At 34.5% G+C, this 23,154-nt stretch overlaps 3 protein-coding genes across 5 annotated transcripts; 2 read left to right on the forward strand and 1 right to left on the reverse strand.

Moving 5' to 3' along the window:
• The first annotated feature begins 95 nt into the window (after nt 1-95).
• On the forward strand, nt 96-8,154 carry LOC106164732 (uncharacterized). The gene is made up of 17 exons (XM_013542737.3): nt 96-201; nt 320-511; nt 1,242-1,412; nt 1,592-1,755; nt 1,967-2,119; nt 3,064-3,316; nt 3,575-3,665; nt 3,951-4,033; nt 4,275-4,373; nt 4,705-4,777; nt 4,938-5,055; nt 5,187-5,373; nt 5,565-5,678; nt 5,963-6,085; nt 6,345-6,529; nt 6,690-6,791; nt 6,987-8,154. The coding sequence occupies exons 2-17, from the start codon at nt 377-379 to the stop codon at nt 7,108-7,110; spliced, it is 2,175 nt and encodes a 724-aa protein (XP_013398191.2). The 5' UTR covers nt 96-201; nt 320-376; the 3' UTR covers nt 7,111-8,154.
• A 121-nt stretch (nt 8,155-8,275) lies between these two features.
• LOC106162648 (T-complex protein 11-like protein 1) lies at nt 8,276-15,642 on the reverse strand. Of its 2 annotated transcripts, none has more exons than XM_087001856.1 (10): nt 15,473-15,642; nt 13,013-13,181; nt 12,676-12,808; nt 12,349-12,466; nt 11,721-11,941; nt 11,284-11,420; nt 10,914-11,116; nt 10,453-10,634; nt 10,057-10,223; nt 8,276-9,756 (listed from the first exon to the last, which is right to left on the reverse strand). In XM_087001856.1, the coding sequence occupies exons 2-10, from the start codon at nt 13,170-13,172 to the stop codon at nt 9,521-9,523; spliced, it is 1,557 nt and encodes a 518-aa protein (XP_086857982.1). In that variant the 5' UTR covers nt 13,173-13,181; nt 15,473-15,642; the 3' UTR covers nt 8,276-9,520. The 2 variants fall into 2 exon arrangements, with proteins under 2 accessions (XP_086857982.1, XP_086857983.1); XM_087001857.1 differs by having other exon boundaries at nt 15,477-15,629.
• LOC106164733 (DEP domain-containing protein 7-like) lies at nt 15,560-22,276 on the forward strand. 2 transcript variants are annotated; one of them, XM_087001854.1, is made up of 9 exons: nt 15,560-15,712; nt 16,367-16,566; nt 16,869-17,101; nt 18,065-18,351; nt 18,695-18,733; nt 18,876-19,047; nt 19,356-19,710; nt 20,081-20,282; nt 21,069-22,276. In XM_087001854.1, exons 1-9 carry the CDS (start codon nt 15,640-15,642, stop codon nt 21,275-21,277), a joined length of 1,770 nt encoding a protein of 589 aa, XP_086857980.1. In that variant the 5' UTR covers nt 15,560-15,639; the 3' UTR covers nt 21,278-22,276. The 2 variants fall into 2 exon arrangements, with proteins under 2 accessions (XP_086857980.1, XP_086857981.1); XM_087001855.1 differs by lacking the exon at nt 18,695-18,733.
• The last annotated feature ends 878 nt before the right edge of the window (nt 22,277-23,154 follow it).

The following is a 23,154-nucleotide window of genomic DNA, read 5'->3' on the forward strand; positions in this document are numbered from 1 at the left end:
TTACTTTACTCACTAAAATGTTAATATTAAAGGCTCAATATTTGGACATTGATATAATTGCTTGTCGTAAAAGTACATTTCTTTTTGCGTCACTTCCTGTGATTAGTTGCCAGGCTCTTTGTACACAATAATGGCAGGCACCTGTTCGGTAGCTACTGATTAAATTACAGTAAATTGCTGCTCGTTGCGCAGTTATAAATTGTAAGTAAAGGGTTTTACCGTTTCTTAGACTATATTTATTGTTAAAAAATTGTAAAACCGCGTAGTATCTACGCAAAAAGGAGCTAACAGTAAACTTTGTTATAAATCTCGGTTACAGGTGCCAGGCTTCAGTGAAAGCCAACACGATGTAATTTAGTGGTGAAGACAAGCCAATATGATGAGCATTGACCAGCCAGGTGCCTGGCAGTGGCGTGGTCTCGGTGGCGGTCATGCAACGATGGTATCCGTGGAGTTTGACCGCCAGCTGGACAGGATATCTTTGTGGCTGGAGGAGTGGACACATCAACAGGTAATTATCAATAATAATCAAGGTATATATATATTGCTATTGAGAGATTAACACTGGCACAGATGCTTTTGCTTATATACATATATTGAGTGTACTTCACGCACTTAGGTGCATGCACAACAACATGAGTAGTAAGCTTTGTTGATACTGCCAAGATTCAAAAACAATTCAGGGATGCAAAGATTGAAGAAGAAAATACTTGACTTAATTGTGCTTGTGCTATGCATAATCTGTTTGAAGGAAACTGCTAACAAAAAGGCATCTAAATGTGACGAGTCTTAAGAAAGCAATCCTAATTTTTTAAGACAATCAAATTAGATCTTAATAACAAAATGTTAAGATTTTAGAGTATAACTATATGCAAGCACTATCTTCTTGAAGTGGTTTTATTCATAAATATGGAAAAAAAAAGAATGGGAACACTTGGAGCCTGATTTGGCCTGGCTTCTCAGAAATGTAGCCTTCACAGCCATAGTCAACAAAATATACTTGAGGATTTCATCCTTCACAAAAATTAAATTTTATCTTAAATTCTAAGTATCATCAATGATAAGAAAATCAATCAGGAATCAGACTGGCATTGATCAGTTAAGACTTAATGTTTTTAATATATAGATTTCAGAAAAAAAGTATATCATACATTTTCATGTTTTATATAAAAAAAAGTGATGTACTGTATGTTCAAACTTAAAAGTCTGGAATGAATTGACAGCTTTTTGTACTGTTCCAGAGATGTGATATACTGGAAGGTTTGTTGGTGAGAAGTGGCTTCAGTCAGCTGCAGTTCTTGTGGACTGTACTGCAGCCTGCACTGCACAGGGACTTCATGTATTCTTCCAAAAAGGAATTCCCTCTCTTGTCATTCCCACCAGTCAGCACATACAAGAGTAGAGAAATCAAGGTACATGTACTAGTAGTATCTCTTTATAAGATGCTTATGTAAACTTATTTAGAATGGATGCAATTACGGATCTAGGTATGTATAATAGTAATCTAACTGTATATTGGTTACCATGGAATTTACATTCCTAACTTTTCTCAGAAATTTTATAGAAGCATTCATATTATTTTCATTTACAGATAAAACTAATCCAACACAGGCAAGATGATTATTTCCGTGAAAACAGTGCCCATTTTCGTTATTTGGATGAAGTCAAAGGTGCCAGCAGGGAACCAAAGATGACAAACTTTGATACATTGGAAATGATGAACAGAGAGAAACCAACAGAGTTTGAAAAGAGCAGGTAAGATTTCTCATGTTATGAAGAGCCACATTTTATATTTTATTTTATTTAGGCATATACTTAGAGGTTTTAGATATATTTTATAAAACTTTGTTTTAATTTCTATGATAATTAATACTGTAACTTACACTGGAATACATTTCTTGGATACAGTATTGCAATATGTTATTGTTGTATCCAGTTTTTGAGCTTATCATCTCTCTTATTCCAGTCATGCAGGGCTTGGTTTACTTCCAACCATTGGCAAAAACAAGAGACCCGACAAAACCAGCCAGAGTCAAGGCAACATACCCATGGGCCTACGGACTGCAGAACCACTTAGGGATAGCTGGGAATTCATCAAATCAGCACCAGCCACTCTGAGGTACATATAAAAAACTTTTGGAGATTTCATATCCCTTGATAGATAAAAATATTGTGATATAATTTAAACAACATGGTAGGGTTGGAGATCAATTTTGTCTGTTTTTTTTCTTTTGTTTATTTGTTTTAATGACTAGCTGAGGTTATGAGGGAGGTTTTCAATAAGTAAGTAATTTTTCAGAAACTTTTATAATTGTTTTAAACAAAAAATGACATTGAATTAATAATTTGTTTAAAAGATAAATGCCACCTTTTATGCATTATTCACATATTGTTTTAATGCAGTTCAAATAGTAATTTAATAAATTAATAGTATTTGGAATTCATACAAATCGTGATTTTATGTTTAACAGTGAGAGTGACAGGTAAATAATTGAAAGGGTGCATTATATCTTAAGTTCATTTTATTTTATATGTAACTGGTTTTATTGCAGTGGATATAATAAGTATGTGCACATATTTATATCCGCTTGAAAATGCATTTTTACTGTTTTGTTACTTTTATTAGCAGAGTAAAAAGACATTCTCACACAGTATTAACATTTTGCAAAGTTTCAAGTATTAATCACATATCACAATTTGCAGTTTATATAATAAGCACACAATAACATGAGTTACTTTTTTAAAATTTGTTTGCATCGTATATTTATTTGTTATGCTGCTCCAAATAGAAATTCTGTGGCAGATTGATGTGAAGACCAGAATTTTAAAGCTTTTTTTTAACAAATAATAAGTGCTGTATTAATGCAGTTGATTTTGAACAATTTGCTGTCAATGTATTTTGAGCATCTGAAGTTAACAAGACAGATCTGGCTTTTTTGCTGTTAATCATGTGTTTTCGGCAACTTAACTTTTGCATTTAAACAAAGCTTATTCTCTATGTGATCTTCAAGTAAAGTATGTAATCCATATATGACTTTTATGCTGAATTGCTTTTACCTATAGGTTTATTGAAATGCCAGTCAGGAGACACATTCAGAATGAAAGAAGTCCACGCGATCGCCTGAGAGCAGAGATTAGACAGATGTTAGGAGATGGAAAGCCACAGAATCCCCGCACTGAACATTATGATTTCAAGGCTACATCAGCACCCCCTCTTGAACAGAACTGGAACACAACCACACCAATGTTAGCTTTAAAAGAGAAAAAGAAATTTAGATTGTCCCGTAAAGATGATGGGAATAAAAAGGAGAAAAAGGTATGCTGATTAGTGTTTAAAGAAAAATTATTAAGTCCAATATTAATTGGGTTCATTGGTACTTTTTACTAATGACTGATTTTTATATAATAATACACAAACATTTATAGAGTACATACATGTATATATCTATATGGCAATTTTGTTAAGTGTGACTGATGCCACATTATACACATTAATTTTAGCAGATCTAATAATGAAAAGTTTGATGAACATTCGGTAGTTTAATAAACAAAATTCACAATTTATCTCTTTCAGAAAATCCTAAAAAAGCAGGATGTTGTTGTGCCTTCAGACCTACCACAGGAGGCTTGGGATTTGTTCCACTGGTATGCAGATTTATGGGATGGTAAGTTATATGCTATGATTTGCAGTATCATCAGTAGTTGACTTACAGTGAATTTCCATACATTCAACTAATTTTAGTGCAGATTAAGTGTAAATTTTAGCAACATAAAAGTACAAAGGTACATGTAACAGAATCCTGTTGCAGTTTGCCACAGGGGGTGATCTATATATTCTTAATGGCTTGCTGTATCTTTGACTATGTGACTATGCATATTTCATATTTAGATAAGGTATGAGTCGGCATATTGAAACCCTTGATGACACTGATTTTTGGTTTGTTTTATAGATGTCCAGAGAAATGAGTTTCTCCACAAGGTGGTGTTGAAACTGGACCCTAGACAGCATTATTTCATTTCCAGTTATCTAGCAGTAAGTATGTAGATAGTGAATAGGTATCATTTTGTATATTATTTACTATACACACAATTTTAAAATGCAAATTGTATGGGTTGAAATAAAATGTTATAGCTCGAACTTGTAACACACACACACACACACACACACACACACACACACACACACACACATTTAAGCTTAAAATGTAGATAACATCTGAAAGTAAGTTAAATAAATTGCAGAGATGATTTTTTTATTCTATTTTTCCTTCCAGGTAAAGCAATACAGAGATTTCATATCATTATTACCTGAGCCTCTTGCTCTCAAGATTTTATCCTACCTCAGTCCTGCCGAACTTTTAGTGGCTAGTTCTGTAAGTTGACTGTGTATCTGACAATATAGAAATACTGCATGATTCGAAAAAAGATACTTGTTATTTCAGTAATAAACATTATAAACACTATATTTCTCTCTCTCTCTCTCTCTCTCTCTCTCTCTCTCTCTCTCACACACACACACACACATTACTCTGAATTCTAAAGATTTATATATAACACTGAGTAGACTTAATAAGGTCCAGATGCACAAATTGATGTCTTTTATTGAAAGATGAGAAAAAATTGAAATTGAATGCAATGAATGTTTCCGAATAAATGATAAAAAATGTTATAATACATCATTCATGGCCATATTCATTTTTTCAGGTATGCAGAACTTGGCAGAGATTAGCAAATCACAATGAATTATGGAAATCAAAATGTGATGAAGTGACCCTAGGTGAGATATGCCTGTAAAAAAATATGATATATAACAGTTCATTGTTGGGAAGAGAAAAGAAGAACTTTTTATGCGTTTGTAATATCCGAATCCCAATACAGGCTACACATACCCAGTACCAGTGAAAATTTTAACAATTGCATACATTCATTTTTTTCAGAAATTCCAGTTTCAAGCAATCCTTTGTGGAAAAAAGTATTCAGAGACAATCTTTTCTTAAAGAACAACTGGTCATCAGGAAATTGCAGAGTCATAGAGGTCAAAGGTCATTCACAAAGGTATGTCAAATAATAGTGGAAAAATCATTATCTGACCCCAGTCAAGAACAGAATATGGGGCATTGCTTTAAAAGTACAAATATGAATAACTAACTTTTATATTTACATCTATTTTCTGTTCTTTTTTTCAGAGTTTTATCCCTCACCTTTGAGGGTAGAAGACTGGCAACTGGCAGTGCAGATAAATCAATCAAAATTTGGGATTTACGTAATGGCCATCTAATTCAAACATTAAGAGGCCATGCAAAAGGTGTCTGGTGCCTCAGTTTTTTCACCAAGAATCTTCTAGTCAGCGGCTCCTATGATGGAACTCTAAAAGTAATTAGACACAGTATTTATCTCATATGTGTGTGCGTGTGTGTGTGTGTGTGATTGTTATCATATTAGCCTTATTTTATTATCAAACTTTAATAGCCCTGGGTTTCAGACTCAGTCAGTAAAATTGGATTTTTTTTTTTTAATACAGCTTGTCAGATCATCATCTAAATGAAAATCATTGCTTTTTACAGGTATGGAACTTAAAACAGGGTACAACTGTGCGTACAATGTTTGGCCACGAAGGTCCAATCTACTGCATGGTTAGAAAAGACAATATAGTGGTCACTGGATCTCAGGACAGAACTGTAAGTTTGGGACACTTGTAATATTGTTATATCTAAAGCATTTTCTTATGATAGTATTTATTTTAAAGTATTATGCATAGACAATAATGCATTTACAATACTAAAGACACTGAATATGAGTAAACATGTGTGGCTTAAGATTGTTCAGTCTACAGGCAGTAAAAGCCTTGATTTTATGTGTATTACATATAAGTTTTTTATTTCCTATAACCTATACTAAAAAGTACTCTGAATATTTCTGTGTATGTTAAATGCTTTGTGATCTATTAACTAATTTTTTTCAGGCCAAAGTATGGGATATAAGTCGCTGCTTATTGCTGAAGTCATTAGCAGGACACAGTGCTCCTATATTTGCTGTAGACATGGATGAAGAAGGCAAATTGGCCATTACTGGATCAGCTGATAGGGTAATGAAGGCATTATGAATGTATTTCATAAAAAAAAAGTCTCCAGTAGTGCATGTTTGACCAATATTTTTATAAGAAATAGTGTGATATTCTAAAGTCATTTTAGGTGTTGTTAAGCAAGGCAAGAATAGAGTTTTTTACCAAAATTCATTTAGGCAGTTATCTGACAAGAAAGGTGCCATATGTTCAACCCCTTTAGACCCTGTTGTATAATACATGTATATCACTTGAAAACTATAAATTATCATTTCGCTTTTAGAGTGTTAAAATCTGGGACCTCCAAGCTGGGAAGTGTAAGAAGACAATTTGGGTGAGCCCCACTACCTCCATCATGTCAGTCAGCTACAGTCAGGGCTTCATTGCCTGTTCCTATGGAGAGGTGATATGCCTGTATAAACTGGAAGGAGCAAGTCTGATCAAAACCTTTGAAGAGCACCAGAAAAGGTGAGAAAAGTTATTTTTTGAAAATAAAACTAAACTTTTCAAAACATTAAGTTTGTTACATTTAGCTCTTGTATACAAATAAAGGACACTAAAAGAAATGAAATGAAAGGAGTTTGAAGCCTATTTAAAATTTTTCATTATAATTTTTATTTCTTTTTAGGATTGAATGCTTAGAGTTACGCATCACTGACCCTGTTAAATTGGAAGGTGTAATGGTCAGTGCTGGCAAAGATGGAGAAGTCAAATACTGGGATATATCACAGTAAGTGACCAGTATAATGGTTCTTACCTTTCTAAACAACTGACTCAAATTCCCTAATTTAAAACTGGAAAACAGATCTTTTTAAATGATTGAAAAAAGGAACTGAATGTTAAGACTATCTCATTCAAAATTGCTATTTATACCTTTAATAGCGTCAATTGTTTTTTCAAAATCAAAATCCTTTTTTTTTTTCAGTCACAAAAGTTGTCATTCTTTTAAACATGGAGAAAAAGAAGTGACTTGTATCCATTTCGACAATCTACGAATTGCAAGTGCATCAGCAGATCAGAGAATCAAGATCTGGGACTTCAATGTGTAGAAAGCCAAATATTACCAGCGAACATATATTTATTGTATTAATTTTTATATTATTTTTGTATTAATTCTATGCGTAGAATTTTTAAGCTCAAAAAAATGTCATTGGACAAAATTATAGACTGTCCATGATGACATCCCACCTGCAGATATGAAATAACAACAAAATGTTAGAATGTTTATATTTTCTGACAAGTCACCTGCCTAAGAGACAATCTTTTTTTTTTTTTTATGCGAAGCTAAAGCTTACAAATTGGGTGCAATTTTGCATGCCATGTTTGTAGAATTTATAAACACAAGCAGAGCTTACATTGGTGAATGGACAAAATTATAGATTTTCCTTGATGACATCCCACCCACAGATATAAAATTACAACAAAATGTTAGTATGTTTATCTTTTCTAACAAGTCACCCACCTCAAGAGTCAGTCTTTTTTTTAAATATACGAAGCTACAGCTGACACATTGGGTGCAGTTTTACATGCCAGGTATTTGCCAATGCCAATATTTGTTTTAGAGTTAGGTATATTTTTGCAGCATAAGAAATTATATATTTGATGTATATACAATATTAAAATATACCATTTTCTTAATATGTGCATTAAGCAGGAAAAATATACAGATTTACACATAATCATGATATATCAGATTGTACAATATAGTCTTTAACAATTATTGACAAATCCTAAGCAAAGTCACACATATTGAAGTGTGTACCCATATGATAAGCTACTGGTAATATTTTTTCTTCTTTTTAAGTTTCAATGCTTGAGAGCACAATCACTATTACTTTTGTTTTATTCAAAGTGTAAAAAGTCACCTTTTAGTTATTTGGTGATTGCCCATTTGCTCATGCCATTAGCCACAGTGATAAACCTTGCCATATTTATGTCATGGATCTCAAATTTGGCATTTGTCAAAGTTTTCATTATCTGGAAGCCATGCCTACATTCCTTCCTGTGCCTTGTGTGTATACACAATATTTTATGCAGAGCATGTGATCAATATAAATAAAAAGTATGTTTAATAAATAAAATTTAATAATGTATTTTTTTCTTTAGTTTGTCATATAAACATCTTTATTTGGATAAGAAATTGAACAGCTTCTAATTATAAGAGTAACATTCTGTGATAAAAGAAGTTTCCACAGTTTATCAAATACTTCAAAGTACATTTATCTCATCTTTTTATTTAGAGTACAATTAAATATTCTAGTACAGGACAGTCATTGTAAATATATCATAAAGTTAAAATTTCTTTTTGCCTACTAAGAAGTATCTATGAATCTAGAACAAAAATATTTTCTTTTGTATCCATGAGCATAAAATATCTATTCCTTTTATCTTAAATATAACAAGGTGATCTCGTTCCTACAAGAAAAGCATTATTAACCATTTAAAGGCTGCATCACGGGGTCCTCTTTGGTAGAAACTACTGAAAGCTGTCTTTTTTTTACAAATATGAGAATGCACACCCACACAAAGCACTCATGATAATCGCCATCCATTCAACAATGCATATCTTGGGCTATTCTATCCATAACCATCCTTTCTACTGCCATGTATATTTGTCATAATTTAGATGATATGTGGACTCATTAAATGGATGGAACAAAATGTTTAATGTTAATGAATTATCAATTGCAAACAATATTCACTTAAATATATCAATTTGTCATGGTATGAAAGCCAGCAAAAGAGAGTATTGACTATTTTTGCCTCCAAGACTTGTCTTTTAAGACCTCAAAATGGATATACAACTTTTAAATAGTTTCACACATGACAAATGCATTTCATTAACACACCCTGAGATGTCATATGTATGATTATGATAAACATTCACTCCAATTCATTCTTGCCTAAATCTTGAATTAAAACCGACAGGACAAAAACAAAAACTTCCTCATCAAATGTTGTTCAAAAGTTTTCTAAAGCAATGCTAATCTCAAATATGATCAATAAAAGGCAATTAAAGACCTTGTTATAATATTCCACGTGTCCAGACACATAGTGTCTATCCATAAAAATCATCATCAGATAAATAATCAATAAATGTATATACATTCACTTTTGATGCGTGGAATAATCAAAGCACCTTATGATGTTGTGTCTTGAACCTGACACATTCTATTTTTAAGACATATGTCTTCAAAAAGACTTTATTTTTATATTCAACACTTTGAAACTATCACATGATCATCTTACTGCATCAGAATTTCTCACTTATCTAACCATAAATTCTGCATGGCATAACATATGACTTCTGGCATCAAAAACCTAATGAATTCCACCAATTGTTTTCGCTGACTGTATCATTCAGCCTTATTTCAGCTGTTTATCTACATGAAGTTTGGTACACTTTTTGTTCAAGCAAGTTTGAGTACCTATTCAAAAGCTAAGACAATAATGACCATCTTAAGCCTTTTTGGCAGGTGAGCTTGGTGATAAGTCCTCTTGCAGTTTCAGCAGCTTACTGATAATGTCAGAATACCAGTAACCAAATACTGCCTTGTTGTGAGCAATGAGGCGGAGGAACTGGCCACAGACTTCACTGAGTTCATGCTCTACAGCAGAAAGTCCAGGAGGTATTTTGAGAGGAGATCTGTGATTGGACATCAGGGTGTCACGGATGAAGTCCAAAACTCTGGTTTCTGTGAATGAAAAAACAAGTCTATAAAGTCACCATCCTGGACTGTCAAACACAGGGACCCGTTCCACAAAAGACCTATTGCTCAAAAAGTGGTATAAACTTTCAGATCCACAATTTTGTCCACTTTGTCACAAAATAAATTAGCAGTAGTCCAATTCAAGGAAACTCTCCACTGCTCAATAACAGAAGAGATATGGTTCATGTTTTAGGTTAATCAATGCTCATTTTAAGTAGACTGCTATGGATTTATCTTGAAGTTAGTAGACCTAATTTTGTGTCCAACATTCAGACAAAAACTTACTGATCAATTTGTTCACTGTATGGTCTTGCTTCACAACATCTGTAATCTGACCCTTCAGCACTTTTATCCGTGCTTCATCCATAGCTGGGAAACTGTGTTCTTTTAAAGATGCCTGCACATCAGTGATTATTCTGTCAGCTATGCTACCTATCAGATCATGAATCTGACTGAAAGACAACAGAACAATTCACTGAACACTTATTTTCTATTCATTTTCGTAAAGATCCAGACATTCAAAATTATTTCACATATTTTAAGACAGTTTGTGTACTTGTTTCTTTCAGAAAAACATGACACAACATGACACTTCTCTGCTATGAAACTCTTCAGAATTTAAACACACTTTATGAAATATCTTTGCATATTTTTAAATACTTAAGTGTCAGCTATAATTACCTCTCATTAACACCCTGCAACAATACCATTAGTTCAGTTTTCAGTTTGTCTTTGAGATCCTTCACTCCAGCAATAGGGGCCCCCACAGTGTTGTATGTCACAAGTAGAATCGATGAAACAAGGGAAAACCTCCAAGTTTTGTCTCTGAGTTCCAAATATCTAGACTGGTCCATCAACAGCGTCTTAATTAAGAGAACCAGATAGTAGCCTCAGCAGGGTGTATATATGAAGTGCTTAAATTTGGTACATTAAAAAACATGCAAGAGCAAACACAATTTAATAGAATATTTTATTTTTTTGTGTGTGTTTTGTTTTAATATACATGTTGTTAATGGTTAAGACAGCAATTCAGAAATGTGGAATACTCCCATTTGATTTGATGCTGGTTTTGAGACGAAAACCTCCATACTATGATAGTCTTTCTGATAATTTCCCCTGTAATACCAAATATCTAGTTTTACCTCTGGAAACACAGTTTCATCTCTCCACTCCAGCAGCTCCATGTAAGCTTCATTGATGATCCTGGCAGGAGTCACATAAGTAGGTGGCGTTGCTGTAGCCTCAGCCTCTGCAGACTGGCTTGCCTTTTCCTGCAGCTTTTCTAACTTATCCACACTCCTCTCCAACCAAGCACTGGTAAACTCCAAACCATTTGTTCCAGCCTCTTGAATAGAAGAAAACCAAAGATGCAAGAACTTCCTGTTAACAAACATTAAACTGCTACTTCTTCTTCTTCTCTTTTTTTTTTTCAGAAAAATATTATTTTCTTAAAGGGTAAGATGCCACAGAGTACTTAATATGCTCTACCAATATTCATAAAACACAAAATACCTTGTTGTGTTTTCAAAAACTCTTGAAACTTTTTCTTTTCATAGTCCACAGACTGCTGTTGCAAGTAGGGTCTCATTTGCTGAATGGTGAAGTTGGCCATGTCCATCTTCATTAGGTCTAACACTTCAAACATCTCCCTGAAAGAAAGGCAAGTTACAATTATTGCCACAATTTTCACAAATCAGCATGCTCCTTTGTTCAGCCTACCAGGACAAGACTGAAATTAACAGCTCTGATAAAGATTGACCTGATGCTCTCTTTTTTTTTTTCAGAATACTGTTACTACATCTATTCAAGTTATTAAATATTCCAAACAACAATTTACATTGCCTTTTAATGTGAAAACATTACTCAAGAAGAGAGAAAGAAAGACAGATTGTTGACCAAATGCGATATTTGAAAAGATTGTATGTTTATGTAAGGAGATACAAACTCACTTATAGAGAGGAACAACTTCTTTAATTTCCCTCAGATTTTTAATCCTTTCATCTCTGGCTGGAGCACAGAGTCGGGCCATAATAGAAATCACAAATTCAGCATAATAATGAAAATCAAATGCATCATTGTCAATCTTCTGTCTAATGAGATCCATGTCCAGCACTTCATTGATATGTGCTTTGAGGCGCTGATGCTGTGGCAACAATATTCCAAGGAGATTCTGAAAATAAAGAAAACACTTTAAAATGCTGCTATACAGAATTTTTTTTATAAAATTTAACACTTACATGAAAAAGTGTTAAAGCATTTCTGTTCTTTTAATGCCAGTTTACACCTTAAACTTTTCAGCCCACTGGCCACTCTGACTATATCATATCCAATTAAATTTTATTAGTCCGAAGATGAAATCTGCAAATAATGGGACATTATTCTAACACAACTGCTTACATTTCCATTCATCAAATTTAGACTAGTAACTTTGAAAAAAAAATTGGGGGGGGGGGGGGGGGGGGGGGAGTTTTATGCGAAATCTACAATCTATTGCCTAGCTCAATGGGTAACATCAAAACCTGGTAACATCTTGGTAATGCCTCATTATACACAATTTATAAATAATTGATTTGTTACCTGCTTGACTTCTTCCATCAATACAATGGCATGTGAATAGTCAGGAGGGTCCTTTAACTTTTCATCAAGAGCATCCCAAAATGCCTTGTGCATTATTTCTTTCACTTGTTTTTCAATGCTGAAATATAAATATTAATAAAATATTGACACTGACATAGTGGCAGAAAATGTACATGAATGTGAAAATGTTTTCCAAGTTTTGATTATATGAAGAAAATCATTTCTGGTCCTAAGTTTTAGCACAAATGTCATTTTCAATGACACCTAAGAGAGTGAATCATGTTAATAAAAGTCATTCACAACCCCCAAATTGTAATCTCTGCTTACCTGTTCTGCTCTGGCTCTAGTTTTTCAAGTTTGAAGTTGGAATCTACAGCAATCTCATGTGCAAGGCTCATGTTAGCAATGCCATTTGCAGCTGTCATCAACTGGTCAAAGGAAATAAACCTTGGGGGAGATGCTGAAAAAAAAAAGATAACTCTCATACCAAAGAAAAAGTGTAAATTACAGGCTATACTGCATGAATGATTCCATACTATTCATAAAGTAAAGATTGTTTTATTAGTTCTGCACAAGTAAACTGCATCCTTTTGTCTAAAATAATATACAATTGTAATTATTATATAGTTAAATATATATACCATACAGAAGCTGAATATTATACCTGCAACCATAAATGCTGGGCTTGGAGTATTCATTCTTCTACGTTTTGACTCTGTCATTTTTTCTGAGTCTGCAGAGGAACTCAATGCATCATCACTATCTTTCCTTGGACTGGGAAATTCTCCATTCAAGGAATCATCCAGATCATCTTTGTCATCCATGTTTAACACCTACATAAATCAAAATAGCTAGATGACATTTACTATTTTTACAAAAAGGTAGATATTAACACAGACTTTTTGCACATCAGCAGCATCACTTTTTCCTCAGACTGTGGTTAACTGTTTCATCTCAGGCGTAAAGATTTTAAGGCAAATAATTGCAAAGGTGGACTAATTGGCCTTGAAAATAACTGATTACATGTCAGATAAAGCTGTTGCTTTACATTATTTCCAAAATTTAAAAATTAAATTTGCAGATATACTTTGCTTACTTTCGGTGTTTTATAGACTGGAGGGAAAAATTATTAGTAGGTTTTAACAAGCAAAAATTTGAAGAAGGTCCAGTTTAAAGCTTTTTCCTACTTCTCGAAAGATTAATTTGGGTTGACATGTGGAAAGTACTTGTGATGTGTAAGAAACTGAATTCGTGTGTGTGTGTGTGTGTGTGTGTGTGTGTGTGTGTGTGTGTGTGTGTGTGTGTGTGTGTGTGTGTTGAGGGGATTTTCTCTGGCTTCTTTGTTTCCTTGTAAAATGTTCTTGCTTTCTAATTGATACTGATCATAGTACAGATATTTACTTATATTTAGTAACTGCACCACTTCTACTGACTAAAAAGGGTAAGTAAGCACTGGTAGATATGTAACAAAATTTTCATGCTAGAGAAATCGACCATCACTAAGATTTTTAAGAAGAATACCAATTAGACAGAGCTTTCCAATGCAGTACCAAATAAATCTGATTCATTAATTTAAGTGTAGGAAAATGATGAACATTTGAAGGCCTCATTTTCAGTCTCCTTTAGCAATGAAAACGTAAATGGTTGTGACCTACCACCTCTAACACACTGATTCAGGTGGTAAGACCTGATAATTAGGGACAATCTAGACAGGATATCCAAAATTCATACCTTTAATTAGCTGAGACAATTGTTAAGCCAAACCTTTGGGTCACATGGTTTAAGAAGACTTCTACAATTGGGGGTGGGGGAGGGATAACTGTGGCGGTTGGGTGTATTTATTTTAGGAATGTTACCTAATTTGTGCAGATAAATAAATTTTCATCACATCTTTATATACGTAAACAAGTTTTAAAAAATGAAGTTTTATGAGTAGTCAGTGAATAAAAATGTGTATGCTGTATACTGAACAAATTGTAAGGTTAGGTCAATAATGTCAGTTAATTACCTAACCATATTTTTCAATTCATATAACCCTTCTCTTGTGCATTAGTGTTTCCTATGTTTACTCCAGTCTAGTGTACACTTTCCAGTATATTTCCCTGTATTTCAAATCTGAGTATGACTGCAACATGCTAAACCTGAAGCACTTTATTTAATTCCAGTCAATACAAGATACAAAGAAAGAAATGTGGGCTTCAATAAAAGTATGTCTTATGGTTTACCAAGGCTAAAAACAGCTTCAACATGAAATCAGGGAATAGATTCAGATTCTTTATTGACAAACACCTTCACATAAAGGTACAATCAATTACAATACGATACTAGTGGCTAGAACATAGAACAGACAAATAAATAGATAAATAAATATATATATATACATATAGATTAGCAATTGTTGAAATCAGTGACTATACACGTGTATACGAATGTCGCATTCCATAATCAATTTACCAGGTTTGATCTACACGCCCAGTCTCTGCTGACAGCGCATAACGGGTCTCACACTGGTACTATGATCTGGTGTGAGACCCGTTATGCGCTGTCAGCAGAGACTGGGCGTGGAATATAAGGAGAAGCACCACAGCAGCTGCTGCCAAACAGATGCACTTGTTGCTGACCATAAAATGTGTAATGTGTAGCAAAACTGTAACATACAAACTTGAAAGCGTTAAATGGCTAATAATGAATGCCCTAATTTGTCCGTGCATAATTTGGAGAGAAAATAATAATTAAAAATCTTACGTCTATGGCCAGAGACTTTCGCAGGATATTGACATTCTTTTGCATCCTCTTATCATGGGCCGCTTATCATCCCTTGGCCGTCCCTTATTATATTATTTAAATTTTACTGTTAGCAGTAGTATTGTATATTAATTAGGCAAGGACGTGGCAATTAGCACTAATTACAACATATCTCCTTAAATAACAACATCGCCCTTATTAAGCTTCATAACAAAGATTACATTGAGCGTAAAATGAAAATAGCTTAAATACGGGAAAAAAAAGTAATCTCGGAGTCGAACAGCTGATCGAGGGCACCAAGTAAATAAAACTCACTATTACTACCACATAAAGCATTTTCTTTTCTTTAGTTGTAACTGAAAGTTAAAGAAAAACTCACCTACTTGTCAATTCCTGCAGTTACAAGTTGAAAGTTATCAAATATTCGCTTCTATTAGTCATCCAAAGTGTGCAGATGCTTCCAGATGTGGATACACACAAAGCGATTCTTTGTTTACGGATATGACGTCAAATAATGCATGTCGGGAAGGGTTTGTTTAAAATACAATGGCGGCCTCATGGAAAGGTTCGCCTCTGTTATTAAATTTTGAAAGACGGCACAGCTATGCTAAACCAGGAGGTAAGTTTTATTAAAAAGCTTGTGGCATTGTTTTTTAAACTTGTGTGGATATAACTTTCGAAAAAATCTACTGTGTCCATTCTTTTTGTGTACTTTTATAGTTTTATTTACTGGAGGTTCATGTATGTAATTTTACTTCCTCATGATCCCGTCCTCATGATCCTTGTCATTTTCAAAGCGACTACTCTAGTCCAGGATTGGGGGATGCCAGATTATATTAGTTTAAATTCATGGATGTTAATGTGCTGTAAAAATGTGTGATTATGAAGATATTTTGGCATATTCCATGACGTAATTGGACCCTGCGGCTATTTACAGCTGTCATAAACAATGATTGGATTGTCTGGATGATAAGGACACATAAGTCATAATTCGAGACTTTTTAAAGTGTTGAATGCCCTGTAATCTGCCTTTGAATATCCAAATATATGTTGGAACAGCTTTTTAGCGCCCTCCCCCAGAATAAGTGCTTTTTACAAGCATACTTAAATTGTTACCATGTTTACTACAATTTTATAAGGTCTTTATTAACATATGTGTGCATACATATATGAACTTACTAGTAACTTTTTTAATTAAAAAATTCTCTCAAGGTTTATTCTATGTTAGATATTGTGTCTGCAGAAGTGAATTATCCTCTTCATTTCTTTTCAGGTCAATTTAAAGCAACTCAGATGTGGAATGAGCTGATTGAAATCTTGAGACACCGAGTTGATGTCAAACGTCGTAGACACCTGATGAAGTACTACGATGACTGTTTCACTGGGTCAGATGCTGTGGATGTGATGCTCAGACATCTTTTAGATGAAGGGCAGGCATGTGGGAAGGAAATCAGCAGGGAGAATGCTATTAAAGTATGGAATTTAAATGAACCAAATTCTTCATCAACTAGTACATCTAATATAATATATCTACTATAAAAAAAAACAAGACTGTAAATTTATGCTTTTTGTTATTAGGAAAGTCAAACTCAAATCATTTTGACATCTATCAATTTTAAGCCACTATACTGCGAAACTATTGTGCTGAGGCCCTGGACATGACAGATGTTGCCTTTAAAGAGCAGGTGTTTCCATACAAAAGCAGCAGCCTTAAGTAAGGGTCAATTCATTAAAACCTTAAACATATATTCATAGCTAAATTTTATGCCTTACAGCTGTGCCAAACTTTTATGGATAACAACATATTTGAACCAGTATGCAGCAAAGCCAGTTCAAGTGAAGAAAAGAAGCCAATGTTTGAAGACAGCAGTAACAAGTTTTACAAGTTTATAGAGCCGCCTGATTCTGAATATGGCTTCAGTGATGAAAACATTGATGAAGTAGATACAGATATGATGGACAGTCATGAAGTGAAGGAAACACTTCCAAGAAAAGATACAAAAATGAGGTAAGGAAACCATTTGCCTTATGATATCATTCCTTTTTATCATCACTAAACAAAACTATTCTGATTTAGTTTTGTGGAGCATTTTTAATTTATTCAGTAAATTAAGCCAGATGTTTTATTCTCTTTAAATTTGGACTGTGACTTGCACAACAACTAAGAAAGTACAGTGAGCAAAATTTCAAGGGTTCCTTGACAATTTTTTACTACTTCAATAGTATAACTATAATATCATGTGAACTTCAGACTTGAACATACCAGTAAAACAAACATTTAAAGACCGCTTTTTCTTTACTTCAATTTGTCAGGAAGAAAGTTACATACATAGTACATTCGAAACATGTGCCATTCACATATTTTGAGCAATGCTGAAGTGCAATTTGATAAGATAACTAATAGTAATATCATTGGAATAAATATCAGAATAAATTAAAAGCATTGGAAATCTTGTATAATTGTTCCTTTTATTTTTGTTGTTATATAATTTTTCCCTTTTTTTGGTTTTGTTTTTTTAAGATTCAAAAACATTTATCTAAGTGATGTCAGTACAGTTAACCTTGTATTATTTTCAAGACTTAACAGATCCTGATAGCAGCAAAATTGCTGCTTTGATAGTGAATTCAATTACTAAAGAATTTATGTAGTCCAATTGTATTAATTATTTTAAGCAGTCTATCCAAGTTAATCCAGCAAGATTATGCAATGCTAATCCTGATTCTAACACTGCCCAGCACATTCCAGGTGCATTTGCAGGTGTTTGCCACAGCAGGTAAATGGAAACACCTGTTGATAATATAAAACTGCATGCTGTGCTATGAATACGTATAAGGAGGAAAGACAGGTGTTGTTATCGAGGTTCCTTGCACTTTGCCTGCCTGCTAATAGCAAAACAACCCCCCCCCCCAAAAAAAAAAATTATGTGTACATATTACTGTTTTCTTTATTTCTTGTTCTTGTGCTTTTCAGAATTCATAAAGAAGTGGAGCCTGATCTGATAGATGGAGAGGGAGTGTACAGTAATCCAGTGGTGGTGAATCGCCAGGGACAAGTCTTACAAGAGATCATCAATATCAAAGACTCAATACGAAAGAGAAGCTCAGACATATCAGACTCTATGAAAAGGAAAAGCAGGGATTTTGTCAAAAAGAACTTTACTCCAGATGTATTTAGGAGTCCACCTAAAATTGCCTGGCAGGGCAATCAAGGAACACCTCTTTCAGACTGCTTAAAGAAGAGACGTATACCTGCAGAAGGTAGATATACAAATCTAACACATCACAGCCTGAAGCCATATTGTCTCAACAACAGCATTCAGCCTCTGCTGCACACCTGTTGAAGCCCTCATTCATAACAAGCTGCAAGATTGTAGATTGGGCAAAGGATTTATTACATCGATCATTGACTGTGGCTTTTAGCTGCACTAATGCAGATCTCAATAAATTTTGATTGTTCTTTAACTTAATTGATGTCAGTGCATTGACTGTTCTATTACATGCATGTTACATGTTTGTTTCATTACTTTAAGCATTGAGAGTTTATTTTAGCTTTTCTTTCAAAGATTTTTTTTTTTTTTTTTTTTTTTTTGCATGGGTGAAGGGTTACGGAAGACGCTATTTGAAGAAAAATTTGCAATAAGTGAGTTATGGTGTGGTGTGACGTTAACCAAGTTCTTATTCAGTAAAACAAATGAAAGCAGTTCCAAAATGAAAAGAAAAATTAGACATTATAGGGTAAATTCATCTTTGAAATGCATGCAATCTTTTCACATGCTTTTCAGTGAAAGAAGAGCTATTCAGAGAGGCAGCTTTGGCAAAACTTCTAACGATTATTGACTTGCCAATGCTAGATGGTATCTTGATGGATGCCAGCCGAGAGAAGAAAGCAACAAGGCATAATACTGTTATATTCAACACAGGTCATGCTAGTCCCTGTTATATTGGATCAGAAAGGTGAGGGACACTTTGTTGTATAATTGTTTGTAAGAAAAAGTTAAGGGGCAATAAGCATTGTCTTACTAATAGATATTCTGGCTTCTCTTTAGATATCCCGTACTTAGTCCAAAGGCATGCTACATTCCTGTTAGGATATAAAATTACAACCCCCTGGTCAGAAATTGCATATATGTGTGTGTGAGGTAAAAATGATAGGGATGTGTGTTACCATTCAATCTACTCGAGCTAAATTGCTTTTTAAGTAGTCCTTCTTAAAAACATGTTATAATGGAATCTGACCATTATTTCATTCCTCTGTCTATCAGGCCCAGTGATCCTTGGATAAAGGGAGCCCTGAGCCTGCTGGACCACATCCCAGCAGGCATCTCCATCCTCACCAGCCTGGCCAACGAGCTCATGTCTGCCGAGGAGCAGAAGTGGAGGCTGTTTCAGACCCTAGCAGGCCACTACAGTGCAATGCCCCAACCTTTGCTGTCAGACAAATGCCTGGATCTCTATGTCGGGATCATCAAACTGATCAGTGAAGGAAAGCGGTCTGGCTTGGAAGCTCTTCAACTTAGCATGTTGCTGTTGCCCACGGACATAAGAGCCGAGTTAAAGAAGCTCCTCAAGTTCATGCAAGTGGCGGCTTCTGATGGTGAAATGAAGCTTGATCCAAAGGTACATTTCGTGCATGGATTGGTTTTTGAAAACTATGGCAATGAGTCATAATTGCATACTTATGTTGCATACTCATTTGTTATGCCCATAAAACTGTTCAATTTGTTAATTGGTATCTTTTCATGAGAAAAGAACTAACGTTCTCATGGATTGGTTTTTGAAATCTTTAGTAATGAGTCATAATAGCAGAGTTGGGTTTCTCTTTACTTTCCATGTCCACACAACTGTTCTAATTGTGAATTGGTATCTGTTCGAGGGAAAAGAAGTGTATCATCATTGATTGAAGTTTTTTTTATGAAAACTTATCTATGTGAAATGACAAGGGACCAATCTACCTCCAGTGCCTAATTTAATATCGATTGCATTTCAGCTGAGTAACAGAGAGGCAGTGAATAACATATTCACTGGGGCTGTCTTCAAATGTAAGCTGCTTGCTCCACAGCCTACAAGTCTTCTGGTCATGTTCATGATGGACAACTGTGATGCTGTTTTTACTACTCCTAAAGACATTAAGTTCATGGTTATGCAAAGCTTACAACAGATGAAGGGCTCTGAAATGGACCCAGTTGTTGGTAAGAATTTGGAGCATGAGAAAGCTGGGTTCTAGCCAGGAAGTGCAATTAAATGAAATGCTGTTGAATTCCTGTAACCAATTTGGCAAAAATGTGTTTTAGCCTTCTCATATCATAAAAGTTAACAAAAATAAATTACTGTGTAAAGATTGCACACACTACCAACTATTGACAGCAAACCTGCAGCAACTGTTTCACTTTTTTCATCAGTGCCCCCCCAAAACCACTTATCAGTATTTATTTTTATTTATTAATGAAAAATTAACAAGGTTATATTTTATATATGCACTCACATGTAAAGGTATACACCTTGAAAAACATGGCACTCCACCCCCCCCCCCACCCCCCACCCACCCCCCACCCCCCAAAAAAAACCTGCACTTCACCCAAAACCAGCACTTCACCCCTCATTAAAACTTTTAGTATGAAATGTGATTTGTCCAAGTACATCCCTATGTCTCTGCTGACATTTGGATGAAAAGTTCCATCAGTGAATAAAATTTCTCTGCAAAGACAACAGCATGTTTGAGTAAAATGTCACAATTATAAGTGTTGGAGTCTCAGATGAATTTGTAATGTAACTTATGCCCGATTCATACTTCTTTCACAGTTACCATTTCTTAGCCTATTTTGATTAATATCAACTGGTGTATACCCCTGAGGGTGGAAAAACAAACAAACAAAAAGACTTGTAATTTCATTTATGGCTACCTATTCAATTTGGCTTGAGTGAATGCACTCTTGACTCGTCCCATTTTCATTTAGAATCAATGTTAATCATTTCAGCTGAAACCTTCACATATTGCGACAGGGTTACGCAGGAGGAATACAAAAAACAGATGGAGGATTACACGGAGCAGTGTCTGCGCAAGATTATGGACGGCATTCTCGATGATACAAGCATTTCCCTAAAAGAAAAGAAAAGTCGAGTGAAGCAGTTTCAAAGACACCACCCGTACATTTTCAACAAATTCTTTTCAGATTTAAAAGAATGACATGCAGATCTTCGACAACCAAATGATTCTTCAAGAAAACATGAGATTCAAGTTTTAAAAACTTGACATTTACTTTGTGTTGTGTTATGTGTTAATGTTTGAGAAGTATCTGGTATTTTGTGTTGTTCTAAGCCTTACCTAAAGTGATAGCATTACAGCAACGTGATATTTGTTTTAATTTATTCATTTCATTCTGTCTCCTTGATCTCATTTGTTAAGAAATTATTTTTATTTATAAGCCCTGTAATATCTTACAAATTCAGTAATAATTTACAAAAATACATACAAATATGTTTTATTGCATTTACAGTGAATATTGTTATTAAGCACTTCAAAAACTGATGGGGCACTTGGTGGCCAGCTGGGTCTCTGACTCCCATCAAAGTCTGTCAAAACAAAAACTATAGTTGAGTGCCATTACATGTAGTACTGGTTAAATGCCCATAGGAATACTCAGAGCGGAGGTACCTCCGTTGCATAAGAGATCTGGGCCTCTCCAAATTGCTCTCCATTGACCCATTATCTGTAAATAATACTTCTTGGGCGAATGCCACGGCCAAACATAGTACATTATGCATTGGTGGGAGAAACTTCATTAGTGCACACTGTATTGGTGCCGTTGTTACTTAAAAACATTGATTTCAATCTTTCTTGCAGCATTTTGTTTGCCACATACCCGGTTTTGTATCTCTTTGTCGCCTTGGGCCAAACTTACTGGATAAACCCTTTATTTATCGCTATTTGATTTTCTTCTGCGCTTGTTATCATTTGCACTCTATAGTTCAATGATAATTGTATTAAATATCTAGTCGTGTAATTGTGTATAAATGTCCATTTTGATGTATATAAATTTAGATGCAATATGTGTTAATGTGACTATGAATTCTTACCATTCTGATACTTTGATATATTTTAATTTCAAATTTGGATATAATCCGTTAAATCTCATGTATGTTTGGATTTTTCATGTTAATAAAATATCTCTGATGGTGTCAGCTATGAATGCATTTTTTTTCAATATGTAACTAAATAAAGGCGGTTCAGGTTAAGCTATCTTTTGCGTTATTATTATGCTGATAGGTGATGAAAAGTGAAGCTAACGTCGTGGATTCTCTTTTTCTCGTTTGTTATATATAACGAATTGCATACTTGAAGGGATCGGTGATTTTTTTACATTTTTTCAGTCAAATGCATTTTCAAGAGGGTACGGTTCACACGCCATTTTCGATTGTCAGACCTTGTGCATTCTTGTGATCGTCGCAAAAGGTGCTTTTCATTGTGCCAATGTTTTTAGTGCCAGGGGAAAAACCAAAAGCTGCAATAGCTCCGCTCTTCTGTTTTAATCAGTATTAAGCTGTTTTATATCTTATAACTATCTACATTTATTATCTACGATCGAAATCACGTGCGGTTAAAATTCAATTATCTCCACCCGGCCCCACTTCATCTTCATTGTTACAACTCTGGAGAATTACTGAACATAAGGCATCGATTTTGTTTGGCACAAATGATCATTTCGCTGTATTCGAATTTTAAGAAGAAAGCCAAGTTCTGCAGGGACTTTTTGTTATCGAAAAATATTGAAATGGCATCACAGTGTTAAGGTACATTAAACAATTATAGAAACTTGCATGCCCTTTGGCCCTGCGGAATAGACCTCTCCATCTCTTTCCTTTCCTCCCTTCCTCGTTTCTTCCTTCTATCAACAATATGTGGTAAATCGAGTAGCGGTTTCGCTTGAACTTTGCCCAATTAAATGGGAGGGTCTAATGGCTTTAAGATGTTTCTACTTGCAGTGCATCTCTGGCGCAAGTTTTTCCCTTGTCCAAATGGTATACGTGTATGCATTAATTCAATTTCCTCCGTGCAGAATAGAC

Source organism: Lingula anatina, chromosome 1, assembly GCF_051362555.1.
Source record: "Lingula anatina isolate TDL-2025a chromosome 1, LinAna3.0, whole genome shotgun sequence".
In the NCBI taxonomy this organism is placed as follows: Eukaryota; Metazoa; Brachiopoda; class Lingulata; order Lingulida; family Lingulidae; genus Lingula; species Lingula anatina.

What these genes read in the sequence shown, in the direction of transcription:
- LOC106162648 (XM_087001856.1), bottom strand. Translation starts at nt 13,172, where the DNA reads ATGGATGACAAAGATGATCTGGATGATTCCTTGAATGGAGAATTTCCC. An exon ending in CCCAGCATTTATGGTTGCAG is followed by an intron (nt 12,809 to 13,012) that starts GTATAATATTCA and finishes TTTTTTTTTCAG; the next exon opens with CATCTCCCCCAAGGTTTATT. An exon ending in TGATGGAAGAAGTCAAGCAG is followed by an intron (nt 11,942 to 12,348) that starts GTAACAAATCAA and finishes CTTTATTTTCAG; the next exon opens with AATCTCCTTGGAATATTGTT.
- LOC106164733 (XM_087001854.1), top strand. Translation starts at nt 15,640, where the DNA reads ATGGCGGCCTCATGGAAAGGTTCGCCTCTGTTATTAAATTTTGAAAGA. An exon ending in CAGCTATGCTAAACCAGGAG is followed by an intron (nt 15,713 to 16,366) that starts GTAAGTTTTATT and finishes ATTTCTTTTCAG; the next exon opens with GTCAATTTAAAGCAACTCAG. An exon ending in TGAAATGGACCCAGTTGTTG is followed by an intron (nt 20,283 to 21,068) that starts GTAAGAATTTGG and finishes TAATCATTTCAG; the next exon opens with CTGAAACCTTCACATATTGC.
- LOC106164732 (XM_013542737.3), top strand. Translation starts at nt 377, where the DNA reads ATGATGAGCATTGACCAGCCAGGTGCCTGGCAGTGGCGTGGTCTCGGT. An exon ending in CCTATGATGGAACTCTAAAA is followed by an intron (nt 5,374 to 5,564) that starts GTAATTAGACAC and finishes TGCTTTTTACAG; the next exon opens with GTATGGAACTTAAAACAGGG. An exon ending in AAATACTGGGATATATCACA is followed by an intron (nt 6,792 to 6,986) that starts GTAAGTGACCAG and finishes TTTTTTTTTCAG; the next exon opens with TCACAAAAGTTGTCATTCTT.